The sequence below is a fragment of the Schistocerca gregaria genome, chromosome 6, assembly GCF_023897955.1.
Source record: "Schistocerca gregaria isolate iqSchGreg1 chromosome 6, iqSchGreg1.2, whole genome shotgun sequence".
NCBI lineage: Eukaryota > Metazoa > Arthropoda > Insecta > Orthoptera > Acrididae > Schistocerca > Schistocerca gregaria.
The window spans coordinates 381190908-381216352 of record NC_064925.1 but is presented as its reverse complement, the minus strand read 5'-3'; the positions used below and the strand labels follow the sequence as shown (position 1 = coordinate 381216352).

Here is a 25445-nt window from a genome sequence, read left to right as displayed (position 1 = left end):
GAGATATACGTAGGAGGGAGCAATATACTGCTTGACTCTTTGATGAAGGTATGTTCTCGAAAGTCCGTGCCGAGCTACTGAGAGTCTCTCCTGCAAAGTCTTCCACTGGAGTTTATATATCATCTCCGTAACGCTTTCATGATTACTAAATGATCCTGTAACGAAGCGCGCTGCTCTCCGTTGGATCTTCTCTCTCTCTTCTGTCAACCCTATCTGGTACGGATCCCACACTGCTGAGCAGTATTCAAGCAGTGGGCAAACAAGCGTACTGTAACCTACTTGCATGTCTTGCCTCATAAAAGTACGTACTGGCCAGTGATTCAGTATCACTATTTCATAGTTTTATCAATACAATAATAAAATTTATTGTAGTTTAATGAATAGAGCACAACTAAAGCTGCTTTTATGTAATTTTCAAATATATACCATGCCTTGTCACTCAAATAGCTGAAGGAATCATTAATGCTTAGTATGTGTTAAAATCTGGGTAAAAGCGCTATCAATTCAGTAAAATAAAAACAATTCCATTTCATGGTAATAAAAACTAAATAAAATACAAATTGTTCCGCAGTTTTCAAAGTGTTTCATAACATAAAACTAGGACAAGGAGTCTTACCAAAGGCTCAGTGTGTAAAACAATTCTGTCAATGGACACAACACACTAAAAACTCAGGACGATTAGTGTTTTACGTCAAGTAAACAAAGTTAAGTTAACAAAGTAATCTCTACATCAGATTACAACAGCCATGTCATAAAATTGAGTAGCAAGTTATCGCCTATTACCTGAAGTAAACAGTTGGTAAAATTTAAACTTCAGCTGACACTTGCGTACTCACATATCGATGAATTGACTATTTTACTACAGGAATTTTATTGTCATTATATATATATATATATATATATATATATATATGCGGGAAAGCGCCGGCAGACAGGCACATGAACAAAACACACAAACACACACACAGAATTACGAGCTTTCGCAACTGGCAGTTGCTTCGTCAGGAAAGAGGGAAGGAGAGGGAAAAATGAAAGGATGTGGGTTTTAAGGGAGAGGGTAAGGAGTCATTCCAATCCCAGGAGCGGAAAGACTTCCCTTAGGGGAAAAAAAGGACAGGTGTACACTCGCGCACACACACACACACACACACACACACACACACACACACACACACACACACACACACATATCCATCCGCACATACACAGACACAAGCAGACATATTTAAAGGCAAAGAGTTAAGGGCAGAGATGTCAGTCGAGGCGGAAGTACAGAGGCAAAGAAGTTGTTGAAAGACAGGTGAGGTATGAGCGGCGGCAACTTGAAATTAGCGGAGGTTGAGGCCTGGCGGATATCGAGAAGAGAGGATATACTGAAGGGCGAGTTCCCATCTCCGGAGTTCGGATAGGTTGGTGTTGGTGGGAAGTATCCAGATAACTCGGACGGTGTAACACTGTGCCAAGATGTGCTGGCCGTGCATCAAGGCATGTTTAGCCACAGGGTGATCCTCATTACCAACAAACACTGTCTGCCTGTGTCCATTCATGCGAATGGACAGTTTGTTGCTGGTCATTCCCACATAGAAAGCATCACAGTGCAGGCAGGTCAGTTGGTAAATCACGTGGGTGCTTTCACATGTGGCTCTCCCTTTGATCGTGTACACCTTCCGGGTTACAGGATTGGAGTAGGTGGTGGTGGGAGGGTGCATAGGACAGGTTTTACACCGGGGGCGGTTGCAAGGGTAGGAGCCAGAGGGTAGGGGAGGTGGTTTGGGGATTTCATAGGGATGAACCAAGAGGTTACGAAGGTTAGGTGGACGGCGGAAAGACACTCTTGGTGGAGTGGGGAGGATTTCATGAAGGATGGATCTCATTTCGGGGCAGGATTTTAGGAAGTCGTATCCCTGCTGGAGAGCCACATTCAAGGTCTGATCCAGTCCCGGGAAGTATTCTGTTACAAGTGGGGCACTTTTGGGGTTCTTCTGTGAGAGGTTCTGGGTTTGAGGGGATGAGGAAGTGGCTCTGGTTATCTGCTTCTGTACCAGGTTGGGAGGGTAGTTGCGGGATGCGAAAGCTGTTTTCAGGTTGTTGGTGTAATGGTCGAGGGATTCAGGACTGGAGCAGATTCGTTTGCCACGAAGGCCTAGGCTGTAGGGCAGGGACCGTTTGATATGGAATGGGTGGCAGCTGTCATAATGGAGGTACTGTTGCTTGTTGGTGGGTTTGATGTGGACGGATGTGTGCAGCTGGCCATTGGACAGATGGAGGTCAACATCTAGGAAAGTGGCATGGGATTTGGAGTAGGACCAGGTGAATCTGATGGAACCAAAGGAGTTGAGGTTGGAGAGGAAATTCTGGAGTTGTTCTTCACTGTGAGTCCAGATCATGAAGATGTCATCAATAAATCTGTACCAGACTTTGGGTTGGCAGGCTTGGGTAACCAAGAAGGCTTCCTCTAAGCGACCCATAAATAGGTTGGCATACGAGGGGGCCATCCTGGTACCCATGGCTGTTCCCTTTAATTGTTGGTATGTCTGGCCTTCAAAAGTGAAGAAGTTGTGGGTCAGGATGAAGCTGGCTAAGGTGACGAGGAAAGAGGTTTTAGGTAGGGTGGCAGGTGATCGGCGTGAAAGGAAGTGCTCCATTGCAGCGAGGCCCTGGACGTGCGGGATATTTGTGTATAGGGAAGTGGCATCAATGGTTACCAGGATGGTTTCTGGGGGTAACAGACTGGGTACGGATTCCAGGCGTTCGAGAAAGTGGTTGGTGTCTTTGATGAGGGATGGGAGACTGCATGTAATGGGTTGAAGGTGTTGATCTACGTAGGCAGAGATACGTTCTGTGGGGGCTTGGTAACCAGCTACAATGGGGCGGCCAGGATGTTTGGGTTTGTGAATTTTAGGAAGTAGGTAGAAGGTAGGAGTGCGAGGTGACGGTGGGGTGAGGAGTTTGATGGAGTCAGGTGAAAGGTTTTGTAGGGGGCCTAAGGTTCTGAGGATTCCTTGAAGCTCCGCCTGAAAGCTGACCGATCCATCATCATTCTTCCAGCTGACAAGGGTTCCACGACTGTGGTACTTGATCATCGGGAGTATGTGGCTGAGGGGCTGCGTCAGCTTTCAGACAACTCTACATAGAAAGTTTGCCGAAGTAATCCCATTCCTGATGTCCAGGCGGACATGTGGAAGTTTCTTTCTGTTTTATATATATATATATATATATATATATATATATATATATATATATATATATATATATATATATATATATATATATTATAAAGAGTGGTTTGATAAGTCTTGTAAATTTCCCTGGAAGAATGGAACATTTCTATTGGGCTTCATTATTCCAAGGATCATATAAAGAACTTTAACAATGTAGGCCTACAGCACGCAGCTCATTGTTGACAGCCATCTGAACCTTCGATTGGTCAGGGTGTCGACTGCGACTGAAAATAGGGAAAACAGAGTTTTGTGCAATTATTAAACATTTTCATTTGAAGGGTTGGACTGCCGCAAATCAAAACAGAATTGGATAAAGTTCACCTGCATTCTGCACCATCATTGGAGACCATATACTTTTGGATTAATGGAGTTAAGCACGTTGGGTCATGCACCAAAGATGAAGTGGGCTTCCACCTTCCAAAATGAGGCACCACAAAGGACACCACTGACAAAATCCATAATACAGTAATGCAAGACTGCCACATAAAAATTCAGGAGGTAGCCATCTCAACTAAGCAAGTGCATAATATTCTCCATGGAGAACTGGTTATGAAGAAGCTGCGTGCAAGGTGGATGCCATGACTGCTCATAGTCGACAAAAAGTACATCTGACCCAACACAATGTCAGACAGTGTTTTTGTGCCAATTTCTGAATGCTGATGAAACCTGGAACCATCATTAAATGCCAGAGTCAAAATGGTAGTCAAAACAATGGACAAAGGCTGGTGAATTCTTTTGGATCCCCAAGGAATAATCCTCACAGATTAACTGGAAAAAGGCAGAAGCATAACTGGGCACTATTACGTACCTGCCAACTTTCAAAAACAGAAATCCAGAAGATCCCAAATAACATAGCGAGACAAGACTATATAGAAAGGGATTACAAATAATGTTAACACACAAGTTGTAGGCTACATCTTAGGATCATTATTTTCAAACTCTGATTTAGGTGCTTACGCAAGTTACACACTGACGAGTGTTCATTTGTTGTCACTTAACACTGGGAACAGTTCACACACAATACAAAAATGAGATGATCTGCACGTGTCTTGCAAGGCACTATATGAACGACACTGTCAAAGCTACTAAACTGAACATTTATTTACACTTATTTACATATTTTTCTCAAGTTCACAGAGCACTGGCTATATTCCATCATAGGTTGCAGAAGAGGTATGAAGGTGGGTAGCTTTCTTCATTTTCTTCAGAAATTCTGAAGGAAAACTACGAGGGTGGTTAGAAAAGTTCTCGGGATCACCATGAGAGGTCAGCACTAGAGCAACGAGTTGTTCACGTGATATTCATTGAACTGTTGCTTGTAAACAAGTTCCAGTGCTCTTGGAAGAGAGCTATGGCAGTTGTTGTTTCCATGTAGTGATTTGTGAAGATGGAAAAAAAGAGAGATTCAAGCAGTGATTACGTACTTCACAAAGAAAGGTATGAAAGCAAAGGACATTCGTGCCGACTTCCAGAATACACTGGGGGGGACTGCTCCCTCATATTCAACTGTTGCCAAGTGGACAAATTAATTTAAATTTTGTCGGAAGAGCTTAGACGACGATCCACGCAGTGGTCAGCCAAGATGTGTCACTACTCCAGAAATCATTGCAAAAATGCACAAAATGGTCATGGAGGATTGCTGATTGAAAGTACGTGAAACTGGTCACACTTGCCAGATGTCATCTGAAAGGGTATATCACTGATTAACTGAAGAATTGAAAAAATTATCTGAAAGATGCATGCCGTGGCTCCTGACACTCGATCAAAAATGCACGAGACTGGACATACCAGAACAATGTTTGGCCCATTTTAGCAGAAACGAACAAGATTTTTTGTACTGGTTTATGACCACAGATAAAACTTGGGTGCACCACAATACCCCAGAGACAAAACAACAGTCAAAGCAGTGGAAACATGCTGATTCTCTGCCACCAAAGAGAGCCAAGACAATTCCTTCGGTGGGAAAGGTCATGGCATCAGTGTTCTGGGATGCGAAGGGGATTCAGTTTGTAGATTATCTCCCCACTGGGCAAACAATTACTGGAGAATACTATGCTAACCTCCTGCACAAATTGCAACAAAAGATACGCAAAAACAGGCCAGGTTAGCAAGGAAGAAAGTCATCTTCCATCAAGACAACGCATGCCCGCACACACAAGCTGTCGCCATGGCAAAATTGCACGAACTGAAGTATGGATTGATGCCACACCAATCTTATTCACCTGATATGGCACCATCAGACTTCCATCTCTTCCCAAAACTGAAATTTTTCTAGGTTGGCAAAAATTCGCTTCAAGTGAAGAATTGATAGTTGGAGTTGACAATTATGTGCACGCCTGGAGGAAACTAATTTTCAAGATGGGACCAAGGCACTGGAAAATCGTTGGACCAAGTGCATTAATCTAAAAGGAGACTACCAAATCACTGAAAAAAATTTCAGTGATGTAAGTACCTTTTTTCTATTCATTCTGAGAACTTTTCAAAGCACCCTTGTATTCATGTAACATGGACTACTGCTTCTTGTTTTCAAAACAGAAATGGATCCCAGAGTTTCAATCAACATGGAGGACCTGAAGTGATTGCAATTCTTCTTCACCAAGCTGAACACACACTCACTCTCAGCACTGCTGTGAAGTAGAGTCAAAACAGAAAGCACTAGCCTGGATAACCTATTATATTTAGAAACACCATCAGCTCCACGAATACTCATCAAGCGAGCCCATGTGGTATCATCTGTCAAGCTCTCGCTCTCAACAGTAGCAGAGTCATCAACCTGCAGAGTGACAAACTGGCTCTGAAGCACATTCACTGTGCCCTCAGCTGACTCACTTCCCTTCCTCTGCAGTAATGATGTTCTACTGTAGAAAACTTGGCATCCTCAATTTTGGAAACTTCTGCAACCCTTGCATGCTTCAGTACTTCATTGGTGAGGGAAATTTGTTTATAATATAACCACATGCAGAGCAGAAGTAAGCCCTGACAGATGAAAAGAATGTTGATTGGTCTTTATAATTAAGTTTCTTCACCAAATTCAATGTCTGAATGCAAATAACTAGATCATCATTGTCTCTCTCATTCTCAACAAGATAGTACTGAACTTTCTGTAACAAGGAACTGATCATAACTTTAGGTTTAACAAACCTGGAAAGAAGCTGCTGTAATAGGTTCATCATTAGTTCTAACAGTTTATGAATTTGAGGAGAAGCACTCTGAAGTGCAGAACTGAGTTTCTCAAATACAGGAATGACAGTACAGAGGAAATCACAGTATGCCTTGTTTAAGCCTGAAGAGAGAAACAAACAGTTTTTCTTCAATGGTTTGAATGATGATGTTCTTCAGAACACAAGTGTCAAATTTTGTGGCAGCTGCAAATCTCTTGGAGGCAACACCAATTTTGATGACTCTATAGCCTTCCTCACTCCATGGTCTTTAGAACCACCAATCTCAGCTTTTGGGATTGTAATATTAAGCTACTTGACACACACTGAGCACTAACACACACCTCATCTTTAAAGATCCTAACTAATGGATCCCACTGCTCCAGTCTCTGCAGACACTTTCCTAAAGATAGCCACCTTGTGCAGACACATTTTAATGTCTTCTAGTTTCCTTGTCATGAAGCTCTTGGAACTTCTTAAGGAGTCCCTTCCCCTCGCAACTTTTTTCTAAATAATAGAAGACGTTGACTAAAAGTTCATCAGTCTTCACAGGCAAACTGCTTGCGCCTTTCTCAGCAGCCAAGTTAATCAAATGACTGAGCACAAAGACATATAGCTGTGCTTCCCTTAAAACAGCAGCAATCCCATTTCTCATTCCAATCATGACTGCAGCATTGTCTGAACAGAATGCTACACACTTTTCAATTGTCATTCTGTAATACTCCAACTGTGGAATTAACAAATTCCCAATATTGTGTCCCGTTGAATCACACACCAAGGTCGGGATAGACAGCACCGAAGTAACTATCTTTTCCTGCTTTTCCTCAAAATTTCTTAGCATCACTGTCATTGCTCCCACCTGTAGCTAAGGTTAATAGTTCACATTGCATGCAACTAGCACGTTTATTTCTTGAATCTGTAGCCATTCTATGAAAATATGTGAACTCTTTGTACAACGTCAATCACATTTCTGGACCAGAGAACATTTTCTTAAAAAGGGCACCAGTATGATCAGCAGCAACTAGCAGAATATTATGTTCAATTAAAAATGAAGTGAACGAACATTCTGCTCTTATTACATCAAGGTCAGCTCTGCTCCTATTACATCAATGTCAGCTCAAGAAGTGATAAGAAATGAAACAATTTTCCTACCGCTATCCTTCATTTTGGTATTAGAGATGTGTTTAATGGATTTAATATGATTTATTAATTCAGTTCTTCCTCCATGAGAAATGTTTATATCACACGAACACACGGAACGGAATTCAAATGTTTTACTTTTCCACGATCGCATAATACACCCAAATTCAGCAGAATATGCATCCCTGAAAGACTGATGATGATGTTTCTTAGTTGAACTCATCAAGAAAACACTAAATCACACAAGAATTCATGACACAATTGCACAAATACCAGAACCATAGCAAACACCGAATAAAACCAAGCATGAATAAAGCTTTCCCACCAACATGCAGTTCAAGCCCAAAGAGTAACCAGCGATAATCTGTGAGATGTGATTACTGATAGAACATTCAATGACTTTCGCTGGCAGTATTTCAAACACACAGAGTTAACGACAAAAGCGCAGCGATATTCTGTGAGAAGGGATTATCGATAATATTATCAGTCAACGTTCAGTTGAATTTCAAACACTTGCTATTATTGGTCAAAACTTTAATGCAATATAAATGCAGAGGGTGGAAACAAGCCAGGGAGCTGAAAATGTGGGAAAAAAATGATCTTCACTCAGAAAACCGTAAAACTAACCCAAAATCTGGAAATCTTTCGAGGAAAACCAGAAAACTTGGCAGGTATACTATTATGTTTATTGTTTGATCGTTTAAAACTTATGTTGGCTGAAAAAAAACCATGATGGCACACAAAAATGTGTTCTTTCACCAGAATAATGCACTATTCTGCATATCAGAGATAACTTTGACAGAAGAGCACGATTTGGGCTCTGAATTGGTTGCTCATCCACCCTATTCACCAGACTTAGCCCAAACTTTAGCTTGCTGGGAAGATATTTTCATCAAGTGACGAAGTGTTAGTTTCAGTCACCAAGTATTTTGCGCATTCTGACAGAACTTATCTTCCCATGGGGCAAAAAAGCTGCATGATCACTCGACCAAGAGTACACCACTCAAAGGAGACTATGTCAAGAAATATGGTGAGTTATTTACAAAAGGAACATTTTCTTCTTGCTTATTTATCAGACTTATCAAACCACCCTGGTATGAGATCTTAATTTCTCTTCACAAGGAATTCCCCAATGTTAAACAGTGCATGGAAGTCAGTAAACTGCCTATCTTAAAATATTTCAACAGAAATGTGTAATGTACAGGATGTTGTGTAGTGCTGTCTATTATGACTAAATCATTTGTGCCCACGATGCCAAACACTTCAGTAGATACTATTTAGTCACATGGTTATTACTAGTAGACACAACTTCTATTTACCATCAGGAGGTCAAGTGTGTAGTACTGCCAACAATAACAAAAAAAAGTGAGAGCGACACAGTAATTTCCTACTTTGCTTTCAGAACTAATAGTTCCTTTGTTGATGAGGAGAGTGGGACAGGTTGGAAAAGGTTAAAATGGGAGGGCAGGTCACATAAGCCCAGGCAGTGAGGGAAAGAGTAGATGCTGCTGGGAGCCTCTCACCCTTGCACCCCAGTGACCTACCCTCTCCTTTCAGTGTCGTCCAACCAGTCACACTGTCCTCCCCAATGAAGGAACTATTAGTTCTGAAAATAACATGCTGTGTGTCTTTCATTTGTGTGTGTCTGTTGTTGTTGTTGTTGTTGTTGTTGTTGTTGTTGTGGTCTTCAGTCCTAAGACTGGTTTGATGCAGCTCTCCATGCTAATCTATCCTGTGCAAGCTCCTTCATCTCCCAGTACCTACTGCAACCTACATCCTTCTGAATCTGCTTAGTGTATTCATCTCTAGGTCTCCCTCTACGATTTTTACCCTCCACGCTGCCCTCCAATGCTAAATTTGTGATCCCTTGATGCCTCAAGACATGTCCTACCAGCCAATCCCTTCTTCTAGTCCAGTTGTGCCACAAACTTCTCTTCTCCCCAATCCTATTCAATACCTCCTCATTAGTTACATGATCTACCCACCTTTCTGTTTGTTAGCAGTACCAATTATTGCACCTCCAGAAGGTAACTATCGGCCAGTTATTATGTCTCTTGATTTACAGGTTTTCTCGACTGTTTACGACTGATCTTTCATACCAAGATCCATGAACTCCAAACACACCCAAATAACGTTCTTTAGCCCCTTCCCTGATTGGGCTGCCACAGCTAACAGCTGACACATACAACATACCACAATGGCACATTCATCTGGGAACTATGTACCGGAACTGACTCTCTTGTGCAGCAGTAAGCTTCATGATGAGATTATAAATCTGTTTGTGTGTACTGCACTCTCAAATACATAAACTTTGCAACTGCAATATTCTGGTCACTGAAGATGACGGATGCGAGAGACAGTCGAAAAGTCAATTTGGTAAAAGAAAGGATGTCATGTCAGGCCACATCAAACCCATCGGGAAAGTGATGACCAAAACAAAGTAAGTTTCAGTACAACATAGCCTAATGCCTAGAGATATTTTACTCAAGTTGGCACTGGCCATGGAAGCTTTCACACTTGTTTCCATAACATATCATTAGACACCACAAGTGAATACTTCCTCCTTCTTCATTCTGAGAAATATGCAGCTACAGTTTGAAACTGCTATTCTCTGACAAGCAACAACTGCCAAACAAACTTACAATCAAGTGTAGCTTTAGGAAAGATTTGGTGTTCAAAAACAGTGTATTTCAAAAACATAAGTGAATTAATTGTTCAGTTTATTTACAGAGCTCGACCAATAGTCCCTTATTGCTACTTACGCCGGTGATGGAGTGCCTGTGCGAGGGGGAACAGCAGGTGCTGCAGCCGGCGAGGCAGTCACAGCTGGGACCGGCACCGGAGATGCTGCAGACACAGAAACTGGTGCAGTGTGAGTGGCTGCTGTTGCGGGAGGGAGTGCAGCTGCCGCTGGCAGCGCCACGGCCGCTACGGCTGGCAAGACGGCTGGTGCAACAGATGACACCGTGCTCATTGCCGTGCTGCTGTTGGCTTGCATTGTCACCCCACCTAAGTAAATGTTCAGTACATCAAAAACTATTAATGTCCAGTACTGCCTACAGTGCAACAGTTTAACAAATAATTACTCTTCCTTATGATAATCCACAACAGAATATGAATGGTGTTATGCAATACACTACATCTACATCTACACTTTGTAAGCTACAGTGAGGTGCATGGCAGATAGTACGTAGCATAGTACCGGTTAATAGGGTTTCTTGCTGTTCCGCTCATGATGGAGCGCACGAGAAACAAGAGCGTGGTATGAACAATTGCTTGAATGCCTCTGTGCCTACAGTAATTGTTCTAACCTTATTCTCTCACAATCCCTATGTGAGCAATATGTAGGAGATTATATCACTTGAGTAACCCTTTAAAGCCAGTTGTTGAAACTCTGTTAGTAGGCTTTCCCGTGATAGTTTACGACTGTCAGTTCAGTTCATTCAGACCTCTGTAACACTCTCCCATGGATTAAAAAATAACCTGTGACCATTCGTGCTGCCCTTGTTTGTATACATTCAATATCCCCTGTCAGTCCTATCTGGTACAAGTCGCACACACCTGAGCAATATTTTAGAACCAGTTGCCCGAGTAATTTGTAAACAATCTCTTTTGTAGACTGATTGGCACTACCCCAGTTGTTGTTTTTGTCTTCAGTCCTGAGACTGGTTTGATGCAGCTCTCCATGCTACTCTATCCTGTGCAAGCTGCTTCACCTCCCAGTACGTACTGCAGCTTACATCCTTCTGAATCTGCTTGGTGTATTCATCTCTTGGTCTCCCTGTACGAATTTTACCCTCCGTGCTGCCCTCCAATACTAAATTGGTGATCCCTTGATGCTTCAGAACATGTCCTACCACTCGAACCCTTCTTCTCGTCAAGTTGTGCCACAAACTCCTCCCCAGTTCTATTCAATAACTCCTCATTACTTATGTGAGCTACCCATCTAATCTTCAGCATTCTTCTGTAACACAACATTTCGAAAGCTTCTATTCTCTTCTTGTCCGAACTATTTGTCGTCCATGTTTCACTTCCATACATGGCTACACTCCATACAAATACTCTCAGAAACAACTTCCTCACACTTAAATCTATACTCGATGTTAACAAATTTCTCTTCTTCAGAAACGCTTCCCCAGTATTCTACCAATGAACCGAAATCTAGCATATGCTTTACCCACAACTTAACCTATGTGATCATTTAATTTCGTATGCCTACATCGTGCTACAGCCAGGTATTTGTATGAATTGGACGTTCTGAGACTTATTGATATTATAGTCATAGGATACTATGTTTTTGTGGTTTTGAGAAGTGCAAAATTTTATATTTCTGAACATTTATAGCAAGTTACTAATCTCTGCACCACTTTTAAATCTTATCAAGATCTGTCTAAACATCTACACAGTTTCTTTCAAACAGTACTTCATTATTAGATAACTGCGTCATCTGCAAAAAGCCTGATTTTACTATCAATATCATCTGCTAGGTCATTAATTTACAACACAAACAGCAAGTCATCAATCCAGTCACAAATTTCCAAATTTCACTTGATACTCCATATGGTTGTATTTTTAACAATAAGTGTAGGTGTGGTACTGAGTCAAATGCTGCTCACAAATCAAGAAATATACTGTCTACTCGATTGCCTTGATCCCAAGCTTTCAGTATGTCATGCAAGAAAAGTGCGAGTTGAGTTTCACACGATCCATGTTTTTGAAATATATGCTGGTTGGCACTGAGGAGGTCATTCTGTTCGAGATACCTCATTATGCTTCAGAATACGTTCTATGATCCAACAACAAATTAATGTCAAGGATATTGGACAGTAGTTTTGTGAGGCAAGAACTGGGCACAGTTTTTTGTTTGAGGTATCTGTGGTAAGATTGTAGTTAGAATATGTGCTAATTCTGCTGAAAATTCAGTATAGAATCTGGAGCTTGTTCAATTTTAATGGTTTTGGCTATTTCTCAACACCACAGACACTAATACTTTAGTCATTCACCTTTTCAGTGGTATGAGGATTAAGTTGGGACAATTCTCCTGGGTTGTTCTTTGTAAAGAAACATTAGAAAACAGAGTTAAGCATTTCAGTTTTTGCTTTGCTACTCTAAATTTCAGTTCCTGTCCCATTCACTAAGAACTGGACACTAACTTTGGTGCCACCAACAGCCTTTTCAAATGACCATAATTTCTTTGAGTTCTGTGAAAAGTCGTTTGACAATAATCAGCTACAATAGTAACTGAAAGCTCTCGACAGCCAAAAGCATTTCATCTCTCTATCTATAGCCATACACTTTGTTTTACACTTATTATGCAGTTATCTGTGTTTCTTTACACAGGGTGTATACGTGGACAAGGAAAAATAATTCCCGGATATTTCCCGGTTGAAAATACACTTTCTCCTGGGTGAAAGTACACTTCTTCCATGTTAAATGACAGTATACTTTTCCTCGGCACTGTAAGACTTATCAATCCTTAGAATGTTTATGGTTTTCTACACAGTAGTAGAATTTCCCGGCACTTTAGAAAATGAAACCCTGGGAGGAAAAGCAAGTTTTGGAAAGATCTTTGATGTGCAGTAACATGTACGCTGCATTTATTCGTTTTACGGAGGTATAAATTCGAATTCCACCAAACACTGCATGTTATTTCCAAAGCAACGAATTCGAGATTGCGACGCGCTTTTGTAAACCAGTCATAGCTCATGTCACGTGATCTTGGCAGCTGATGACAGCACAGGACACAGTGTAGTCAACCAATAGCAAGATCACTCTTAAGTAGTGTGAACACACAAAAAGAATAGTTAATGGTTTAAATTAATACACACACTTTTGCTGGAAGAAAAACGAAGCTTTCACAAATAATATTGGTCTCTTAAGATTAATAAGATGCAAGAGAAGCTTAGCTTCCACATATAATGCTAATTATTTTGCGCGTGTTACACTTTAAGATACATCACACAAATGTGCCAGTAAAATTTTTAATAACGACGTAAATGTCTGAACTTCTGGGCTCGAAATTCTTCTAGATGGTCATCCTCAAAGAGTTGATTTTTAAATGAGAGTCAAACGCTCCGTGATTTAAGAAATTAATCGTACAGTCTCACATATAGTTCTTCTTGCGTCAAAGGAAATTTATTTTGAAGGAAACACTTTTCAAACCACCATTCGCAATTTCCCGTGACCTGTTAGAAATTGGTTCGTTTCAGCAGTTTCCAGAGAGCGCCAGGTAACAGGCGTCACTGCGTCTGCATAGTTACGATGACACAGGAAGCCCACATGTTCGTATGTGTAAAATATTAAAAGATCTAGCATTATGTCATAACAGAAACAAGACATCAAAGGATACTTCAGGAGCATCGGAATTTCGTGAACTATTCTAAAATGCATAATTCGGCTTAAAGTGCACAATCGTTATGTCCAGATTCGGATGTAAATTTTCTTGAGTACCAGTACTGTATTATCTCATGTTTGGTTCTTCATTATGGCATAGTGCCATTAGGGCTACAAGATGGAAAACATGCACTTGAAATGCAGCGAACAGTTGAAACTAACCAACAGTGTGAAATTAAACACTTCGTTTCAAATAAATTGACTGCCTCAGCGCAAAAGATTAATACAAGTCAAATCTCTAGCAAACCGACAAAAATTACTTCATTGTTCTGCAAGGTGATTAATGCTGGACTATCAGAAAGGTGGAAATAAAACCTGAAAACAACATATTTTAGCCTTCCGTAACTATGCAAACGTATTTTAATTCAATTGGTAGCTCCCGGCCACAAAAATCAGTTTTGTTTTGTTTAATGTGAAAGCAATAAACAAAGGGGAAACAGCAAAATCACTAAACGTAAACATAGGTCACATGGAGACTACCCACCTCCCCACTACAACTCGGACTGCTCTGTGCATCATCCCTGGATCTACGATATTTCCGAAACAGAGCAATTTAGATAGTGGCGCCCAGCCACACATCTGTAGCCAGAAGCGGGAGAAGGTACTACTCATAGGCGACTCAACTGCGCATGTGCAAGAGCCCGTCCGCAACTGCTCAAATGAATCAAATGTATCCCACGCCCGGGTTCAATTCCCGGCGGGATGAGGGATTTTCTCTGCCTCATGATGACTGGGTGTTGTGTGATGTCCTTAGGTTAGTTACGTTTAAGTAGTTCTACGTTCTAGGGGACTGATGACCATAGATATTACGTCCCATAGTGCTCAGAGCCATTTGAACCATTTTTTGAATCAAATGTAAACAGCTGTCATGTCACGCTCATCGGAGGCAATTTGTTGTTACGAAGCACTGCATATTTTTCCTAAAGCCTTTGACACACTTTGATTGGCAGACGCTTGTATGTGCACTGTGTTTTGTTGTATATGGCGCATTTGCTTTGGGACTTAAGTTTTATTTTCGTGTTGCAGCTTCAATTTCTACCTTGGTGAATTTGAGTTTCTTCTGCAACAAATACACCGCCTTCATTTCCCATTGGCCTATCCTTTCGATACGCACTTACATTTCCCTCCATATCTCATTGCTACCAATTTCAGGTTTTGATCAGTTTTCTGTATCTAGTATTATGCGAGATTCACTGCTTTTCAGTAACACTTCAAACTCTGGCATTTTGTTGAGAATACTGTGGCAGTTTACCATTAGGATTTTAATACTCTCAGCTGTGGGATGCATTTCTTTCAATCTTACACTGACACTTCAGGATTTCCTACAGGGTATTATGCAGACAGTATATTGCGACAGCCAGTCAGAACTGTAAAAATATGATAACTTAACATTGCCCAAATGGAAAGGAGCAGTAAGGAAAAACAAGCCCCACCTCCTCCTCACAGGGCTGCCATCCTACATGTGTGTTTTGTGCTTCCACGAAAGCAGAACTGACATAATGGCCATAGGGATCACGGATTCCTTCTGTTGTCACGAGAGTCACATTTGAATTCCTTTATGCACCAGGATTAGTCTCTTATTTCAAAATAAGAAAAACAAGCAATCGTAAAACAAACCAAACTGGAGTACACAAAGCATTTGGCAAAGGCTACAGTGCAATTTTTGCTGCAGCTGGTAATGGTAGTTCAGGCTTGAACTCTACCAGTATCTTATACAACCACACTTCAAAGCAATCCCCATCTAAAACTGCCATGATATAGTGTCTGTATAATAACAAATATCAACCGTTTGGTTTGAGTTTGTTTCTTACTATCATACGGTATATTGTATAGTTATGAGACTGAGGCATTTAATGAGTCATTCATGGTGTTTCGTTATATTACTATACACTACACTAGTTTTTGTTTAAATGTCAGGACAAAGCAAATTTACCATATATATCAATAACAACAATTTTACTTATTTATACCCATTGTACATGAATTATTCTACTTTCCAACAACATTTGAATTTTTAAATAGTATTTTATGCTTCATTCTACAATTTTAGTGTAGGTCTTTGATGTCATAAAATACAGAGCAGTTCCAAATAGTAGGAAGCAGTAGTGTAACAGCTCACATGCATCCTGTGTGATACACCTTTTCATTTCCAAAAATGTTGAGGTTCCTGACACACACACACACACACACACACACACACACACACACACACACACACGATGTGCCTCTGCCAAATTTTGTTCATACGAGCACCATGAAATGTAGTTTAACCCTGAAGAATGCAATAGACGTGGATATATCTTGGGCTGTCACTCGAGAGGCCGTGCATAGTTGCAGAGTAATTGATGGCTGTATGCTGTAAGAGATTATTTATGCAGAGCTGCAATTTGAATTTAGCTAGAAGAAGTGTATCAACAGTCATTTGTGTGTGTAAAGCTCTCTTATGTTTCTGTGAGGCATATAAATTTTAAGATTCTATTGATCGAGAATGCTCACTGCAAACTATTTATCAGCAATGCAACATGATGTATATCTCTATTGAGCATCAAAATAATTATCTTATAATTTAACATTAACTGAAATAGGAAAAGTATGAGAATCTTTATACAGTGTACTTGAAATCTATACTTGATAATGTGTATCTACAACAATAAGATAATGGCTATTAATACATGTGACAGACCTCATACACTTTTCTAAAAAGAGGTTTCTGTCTATAATTTATTTCACATTTAGGATCATGAGCTATCAATGTAGTGAAGATAAATGCATTATTGCCAAAACTGTAAAAGAAAAGTTTCAAATGTGTAAAAATTGCAGGCTTCTGGACAAGAATTACTTTTATTCCAGATGAATTGTGGTAAGATATAACAGTCCAAATAAAACACACATAGCCTTGAAATATTGCAGAGGGGAAACTGCAATTACTTTCTAGTGCAATTAACTGATATTGTGTTATTGTATCCTTATACTTACCCAAATTATGTGACAGTGCTTTCTAAGAAAAAAATGATACAAATTTTAAAAAGTTAATAAAATCACAGATATTACAAAAGTGCTTATACAACTGCATCTCAGTCCAAACCCGAGGGTTTTAGCATAATCACAGTCTGTTGTCTTTGTGAACACCTAACAATTACGAATGTAAAGACAACTGGAGACCAGAAGCATAGACAATGGTGCAAGCATTGACACATTGGAATAGTATTAGGAGACACACAGACCTGAAATGCACACAGAAGAATAAGGCAACGCTCACTAGACTAAGAACATCTACACCTGAATTGTACAGATTATTTTATTCTTACTGTAAATGATTTATTCCAAAAGCTAGGAAGTTTTATTTCTCTTTTTCGTGCGGCTGTTGACGACTCAAAACGTCTGCTACCTGGTGAGCAGTCTGCTTGCCTCCTAATTACGATTCCTTGTGTGTGTGTGTGTGTGTGTGTGTGTGTGTGTGTGTACTTAAATGTCCAGAGGTTTTTGGACAGCAGGAGAGGAGTCTCTAGATACAACTGACGACAGGTGCCTGCTGCTTCATGCACAGAATGTCACACAGTTGATTGAATCACTGCTACTCACGTCTGGAAGGCTCTCCAATGCAGGTCATGAAGCAATAATGTGAAGAATTCTAGAGTGATGAATGTCATTGTCCTGACACTACATAAGGAACCTATCATACCAGAAGGTCATCAGCACAGAGAATTTTGACATGATAAAAGACATCTGTTTCAACTGGTGTGGAGTATGCTGTACAACACAATATGCAATGGCTTTCATAGTACAAATGCACATGTAGGTACAGAGCACCTCCAGCCTATTTCTCTTGTTGCTTAATAAGATCTCAAGACCTGGACACTGCCCATACAAATCACAAGAATCCATAGGAAAAACTTCTTATAAGTTACTTTTAGCTGATTACTAACCGCTTACACCGACACTGTTGAAGGTCGCAGAGAATATGCTGTTAGAAGAATGGACAGCTGCAACAGCATTTGTGGCGAATGCTGCTGCTGTGGATGCCACAGGGGCAGGCGCTGGCAGTGGGCGGGCTGCTGTGGTAGAGCTGGTCGTAGTCGTCGTAGATTGCTATAAAAGTGATAACAGTTGAGGTTAGTATTCTGCTGTATGACTCATTATTTCACTGATCATTTCCAGTGCAATACCACCTAACATTTAGCACGAAAATATTAATTTACCACTAAGATAGTGCTGTATCATTTTCAAAACGCACGTTTACATTATTTTATTCAAAAAATCCAAATTCTCTCTCTCTCTCTCTCTCTCTCTCTCTCTCTCTCTCTCTCCCCCCCCCCCCCCTCTACGAAGAATATTCTGAATTTTAACAGTAACATAATGTGTTGTGTGGGACTTCCCACACAATGGTAAGGAGAGGTGGGCTACAGAACGATGTAGCAACCGTCATTGTAGAAAATCTGTACAATAGCAAAAATGCTTAGCAAACAAGCCAACAAAGGAAACAGAAGATTTACTTTTTGTATTTTTTTAGGTGTACAAAGAGCCTTTACAAATAATGCAAGAGGAGAGTCCAGATCAGCACCCTGACAAACATTAAAAGAAATGAATGTGGACAAGTTTAGTAAAATGGAAGCATACACGCAAATAAAGTGGGTAAAGATGAAAAATGCTGCATAAGAAAATAAAATGTAAGGAAAACGAGAAAGGAGCACTAAAGATGCCACAAGAAATTGTCACTGGTTGGCCACTTACATAAAATATGGGCGAGCCGGTCACCCTGTGAACAAATTAAGAACCTCTTCCTAAAATCTTAGTGAAACCATTCGACAAGTCACAGAACTTTAAAACTTTAACCACATTCATTTGAGTATTGCCTAAAAGAGATGACAGATCCGCTGGCAAGTCAGCCATGGCCCGCTTGGTCAGGAAATAAAACACAATCTAACAAAACGTGGCACACAGTGACGTGGACACCCCAAGTACCACACATTGGAGGGCCCTCTCATCAGAGCAGGAAGCCATGCCTCACAGGACTGTGGCCTATACGAAGCAAAGTGAGGAGAACCTCGTCCCGTCTATGTGGCTGGAAGGAAGTACACCACAGACACATTGTGGCCTTGACTAAACAAAGCTTATTTTCAGTCATTTCCAGCCACTCATCCTCCCACCGACGCATGACTCGTGGGCTCCACCTCCCTCCCCAGTTGTTTTAGTTGGAGGAGGGCAACCTGGATGGTCTGGACTATTTTATCTACTGGATACAAATGTTGCAATGAGTGAAGGGCACTTAGTGAATCAGAACAAACAAGAAATTTAGGACAGAAAGAGCAACTCGTCTGCTCCAGTGTCCGCAAGATCGCAGACAATTCTACATCAAAGACAGTAAATGCTTGAGGCAGTTGGACTTCGAGGACATGATCTGGAAAAACAACTGAGCAACCAACGGAATCCCTATTTTGACCCATCTGTAAAAACAGCTACATAGTCGAGGTGCTCAGATAAAGTGGCAGAAAATGTTGCATTAAAAATGGAAGCAGGAGTGCAATCTCTCTTGTTCCGCACCAAATCTAAATCACTCTGGGCCTCTTCAGTAACCAGGGTGGCAGGAATGAAAACTCTGGATTTGGGGACATACGGGCTCCACACTGAGGGACTCCAGCACACATTAAAATTGACCCCAAACAGCATCATGGCTCGTGGACGGTTGGAAAAAAGGCGCTCCACAAGCAGACGAGCAACAATATGGCGTGCAGGTGAAGTCAGAGTTGTGAGGAACTTAAAAGCATGGCTCACCAGGAGCAGCTGACACTGGATGGTAAGTGGCAGTTCTCCCACCTCAGCACAGAGGCTGGCTATGAAACTGGTCCAATAATCAACCTGTAGCCAGTTGAATCCTCGCATGATGGACAGTGTCAAGTATCCACAAATAAGAGGGCCGTGCTGACCCATACACCATGCACCCATAGTCCAGTCCCAAACGCCCAAAAGTTCGATAAAACTGGATTATATGTGCCATGTCCACTCCCCAAGACCTGTAGCTGAGGCACTTAAGGATGTTCAGTGCCTTCAGGGTTCCAGCTTTCAAGTAGGTATGGCAACCAGTCAAACCTGAGGCCCAGAAATCACACTCTCTCTCTCTCTAAAATGTAGAATAGTGGACCGAAATCTTCAGAACCTACACTGAGAGCGGCTAAGGAGTTGCCTGGTCTCTAAAAGCCAGTCCAGACAACAGTTAACCATCCGTTCCAGGGTCTTTCCTACACAGCTCATCAAGGCGATACTCTGATAACTACTGGGACATGTGCAGTCCTCTCCTGGTTTGAGGAGAGGGATTAGAACTGCCTCCCTCCAAGAGTTGGGGAAGACACCTGTCTGCCATATTAGATTTAAACATTCAAGGAGGATTTCCTTCGACACCACTGGTAGATGTCAAAGCATGCAGTACCAGATGAGGTTGGGACTGGGTGTGGTTTCAGAAGTCTCAGTCAGTGCTGATTAGAGCTCCTACATGGAGAAAGGGCAGTTGTAGGCCTCATAAATGTTCAACGTTAAGTCCAACTTTTCCCACTCAAAAGCCGCATGGTAGCAACGAAATGCTGGATCCTGGCTTTCATTGGCAGTAGTTAGGGCAAAATGCTCGGTCAGCATCTGAGCAATGTTTCTACATGTTGTTTGGAAGTACCCCTCGTTCAACACTGCAACTATCGGTAAACGGCTGTGTTTATTGGAAATCCTCCAGATGGCTTCCCATACTTTTGTGGAACAAGTGGAATGGTTGATGGAATCTACAAACTCCTGCCATGAGACACGGTGAGGCTTGACTCAGGTTGAGAGATTGTCTGCTGTCAGGCGGCATTTAAACTGTCTAAGAGCTGCACGCCCATTATGGATGGCTAAATGGCACTCTTCTGTCCACCAAGGGACAGGTCACCTCTGAAGAGGGCCAAAAGACATTGGTATGGACAGATCGGCAGCGTGATGGATCACATGTGTGATGTGATCCACCCATTCCTGGACGCTCTCACAATGTTCAAACACAGCCAACTGGCCGAACAGCATTCAGTTGGCCCTGCCAATCATCCACGTTTGTGGTTTCTGTTCCAGCAACACACCATAGTGGGTGTTGGACTCACAACTAGGTGGCATCGGCGGAGCATCATGTAGCAAAGAAGCTCCAATCGCGTGTGGCCTGTGTGTCAGCTGCCAACTGTCTTGCATTGCAGCAGCAGAGGGCAATCGTGGTAGGGAGCCAATGGAGGCCTGGTTTACGGGGTGTGCACCTCTGGCTTACTGGGCGTGCTCCACTGGGTCTGCCGAATCCCACATGACCACTATCGACGTCTGATGGAAATTTCCAATTCCATTACCAACTTGATGCCCGTGAAGTGGTACTGATATGTGATACCACAACATGTTACAAGAATGAACTGCCCCGACTGTATAACTGTGGCTAAATGAAAGCATCTTTTTTAATAGCTTTCACATACCACCAAGACTTAACATCACTCACAGACAACATGCATTTGATGGTATTTCAATAAGTGTTCAAGGAGTTTAACTGACTGGAGTGTGGCAGACGTTACATAGTGAACATCTGTTTTCCATCGTATGTACAAACTCAGTTTGCCACATCCAATATCTGACAGTGCAGCTTTGTTAATCAACCACATGGCTACACCAGCCAAAGAGTAAGTATGCATCAAATGGAATTTTCATCTCTTTAGACCAAAGGTTCAATAGCAAGTAAATTTATTATTTATTCATGGTAGTTGAGCTCCGTGGCTGTGGACTGCATTACTTGAAGGAAAATAACAATAAATAACTGGATGCAGTATTTTTTCAAGAAGTAAATTTGGTATGTCACAATGGCAGGAATGAAGTAGTTAATTTCCGTGCAAGCCATGAAGAACACACCACACAAAAATCATAAAGCACAGAAATCACAATGATGAAACAAATGGATCCAGCCTACGCCACATTTCCGAAAGTAGTTGTGTAGGACACTTGCAATGGAATTTGCTTCTCTGGTAACTACTACAGGTTCTGATGAAAGAATACGTATGTTGCTGACTCTTGGAATCACAGAATGACAAAAAGACGAACTGGATATGGCAAAAAAGCAACAAACTGGTCCTTACTGAAGGAAGTCTGATGATATTTGGACTTCTTGTGCCACTACAAAAAATAGGCTAAGAGAAAGAAAAGCACAGGTGTAGAAGAAAATCACATTCTTTCCTTTACTATTTCACCTTCTTCGTAGGGTTATTCTCTTTTTCACAGTATAATACATCTGGCCTATTTGACAAAAGCTAATTCACTAAATTTTGTCCAGTGGTATTCAAAGTGAAACTACTTAGTAAGGGTGAGACATTTCTTTTTTCTTAATGTCTGTTTACTTACGAGAACTTTAATACCTGGCAAAATAGGAGGTAGCAGGTTGTTGCTAATTTCTTTCTTGTTTGTCTGTCTGTCCAGAAATAATGTTCACTTGCGTAACACTTAAAAACTTATACAACTCTGAGCCTGAATAAAAAAATAAATAGTTTTGTATCATAGGAAAACTGAATCAAGAAAAATAATAAATTGTGGCCAGCACTTCCATCTCATAACAAGCATATAAGCAATTTCACACACTGAAACCCTATTTAATATATTACTCATTTTAGAGTGTTTTCTAACCTCCTCAGTCCTTTTTGTAGAAACAAGTGGTAGAGCAACTGAGCAAAGTAAACTAAATTCTCTAAGACTGATTACACAAAATGCATAGAATTTGGTTTTTGCAATTATTAAGAGAACAATTTTTGTTTCACAGCTGCCTAAACTAGTAATAAGAAAATGTATCACTGCATTCGTTCTACCTATAAATTTGTTTATCACTACAAATGGATTTCAAAAATTACTGTACTGTGACCTTCCTCTTAAGGAAACTAACAGTACAGTCCCTGTACATTATGCCCACCCAGCTAGCCACGTGGTCTAATGTGCTGCTTCCTGAGCGGGAAGGCGTGCTGGTCCCTGGCACGAATCCATCCTGCAGATCAATGTTGAGGTCTGATGTGCCGGCCAGCCTGTGGATGGTTTTTAAGGGGGTTTTCCCTTACTCTGCCTCAGTTACACTATGTCGGCAATTGCTGCGCAAACACTGTCTCCACGTATGCGTACACTGTGATTACTCACACAAACATTTGGGGTTACACTCCTTTGGTATGAGACGTTCCTGGGGGGGGGGGGGGGGGGGGGTCTTCAGTCCACAGACTGGTTTGGTGCAGCTCTCAGTTCTACTCTATCCTTTGCAAGCTGCTTCATCTCCAAGTAACTACTGCAACCTGTGTCTTTCTGAATCTGCTTATCGTATTCATCTCTTTTTGTCTCCCTCTATGATTTTTACCCTCTACACTTCCCTCCAGTATTAAACTGGTGATCCCTTGGTGCCTCAGAATGTGTCCTACCAACCGATCCCTTCTTCTAGTCAAGTTGTGCCACAAATTGCTGTTCTCCCCAATTCTATTAAGTACCACCTCATTAGTTATGTAACCTACCCTTTTAATCTTCAGCATTCTTCTGCAGCACCACATTTCGAAAGCTTCCATTTATCATGCATGTTTCACTTCCATACATGCGTACACCCCATAAAAACACTTTCAGAATAGACTTCCTGACAAATCTATACTCGGTGTTGGCAAATTTCTTTTCTTCAGAAACACTTTTCTTCGCATTGCCAGTCCACATTTTATGTCCTGTCTACTTCGACCATTATCAGTTATTTTCCTCCTGAAACAGAAAAACTCATTCACTACTTTAAGTATGTCATTTCCTAATGTAATACCCTCAGCATCATGTGATGTAATTCGACTACATTCTATTATCCTCGTTTTGCTTTTGTTGATGTCCATCTTGTGTCCTCCTTTCAAGACACTGTTCAGTTCCTCTTCTGGGTAATTTGCTGTCTCTGACATAATTACAATGTCATCAGCAAACCTCTCAAGCTTTTATTTCTTCTCTGAGGATTTTAATTCTTACTCCAAATTTTTCTTTAGTTTCCTTTACTGTTTGTTCAATATACAGAAAGAATAACATCAGTGATAGGCGAAAATCCTGTCTCACTCCCTTCCCAACCACTGCTTCCCTTTCATGCCCTCTCGTCTCTTATAACTGCCATCTGGTTTCTGTACAAATTGTAAATAGCCTTTATATCCCTGTATTTTACCCCTGCCACCTTCAGAATTTTAGAGAGATTAATCCAGTCAATATTGTCAAACGCTTACTGTAAGTCTACACATGCTACAAATGTTGGTTTGCCTTTCCTAAACCTATCTTCTAAGTCAAGTCGGAGGGTCAGTATTGCCTCACGTGTTCCAACATTTCTACAGTATCCAATCTGATCTTCTCCAAGATAGGCTTTTACCAGTTTTTCCATTCATCTGTAAAGAATGTGTGTCAGTATCTTGAAACCGTGACTTCCTAAACTAATAGTCAGGTAATTTTCACACTTGTCACCATGTGCTTTCTTCAGGATTGGAATTATTATACTCTTCTTGAAGTCTGAGGGTATTTTGCCTGTCTCATACACCCTGCTCACCAGATGGAAAAGTTTCGTCATGGCTGGCTCTCCCAAGGCTATCAGTAGTTCTAATGGAATGTTGTCTACTCCCAGGGCCTTGTTTCAACTTAGGTCTTTCAGTGCTCTGTCAAATTCTTTACTTAGTATCATGTCTCCCACTTCATCTTCATCTACATCCTCTTCAATTTCCATAATATTGCCCTCCAGTACATCACCCCTGTATGGCCCTATGTCTACTCCTTCCACCTTTCTGCTTTCCCTTCTTTGCTTAGGATGGGTTTTCCATCTGAGCTCTTGATATCCATACAGATGGTTCTCTTTTCTCCAAAGGTCTCTTTAATTTTCCTGTAGGCAGTATCTATTTTACCGCTATTGATACATGCCTCTACATACTTACATTTGTCCTCTAGCCATACCTGTTAGCCATTTTACACTTCCTGTTGACCTCATTTTTGAGACGTTTGTATTCCTTTTCGCTTGCTTCATTTACTGCATTTTTATATTTTCTCCTTTCATCAGTTAAATTCAATCTCTCTTCTGTTACCCAAGGATTTCCACTATCCCTCACCTGTTTACTTACTTGATCCTCTGCTGCCTTCACCATTTCATCTCTCAAAGCTAACCACTCTTCTTCTATTGCGTTTCTTTCTCTTGTTCTTGTCAATCGTTCCCCACTTCTCTCTGAAACTCTCTACAACCTCTGGTTCTTTCAGTTTATCCAGGTCCTATCTCCTAAAATTCCTACCTTTTTGCAGTTTCTTCAGTTTTAATCTACAGTTCATAACCAGTAAGTTGTAGTCAAGTCAGAGTCTACATCATCCCCTGGAAATGTCTTACAATTTAAAACCAGGTTCATAAATCTCTGTCTTACCATTATATAATCTATCAGAAACCTTCCAGTGTCTCCAGGCCTCTTCCATGTACGTAACGTTCTTAAACCAAATGTTAACTATAAGTTACGATCTGCACAAAATTCTAACAGGCAACTTCCCC

The 25445-nt window shown here is 41.0% G+C and overlaps 1 protein-coding gene across 1 annotated transcript in view; it reads right to left on the bottom strand.

The window, feature by feature from the left end:
• Nucleotides 1-25445, bottom strand: part of LOC126278091 (protein numb) — a 213394-nt gene that overhangs the window by 9577 nt on the left and 178372 nt on the right. Inside the window, 2 exon segments of the mRNA XM_049977934.1 lie at nt 10282-10528; nt 17839-18001. Of these exon segments, the coding sequence (XP_049833891.1) occupies nt 10282-10528; nt 17839-18001 (410 nt within the window).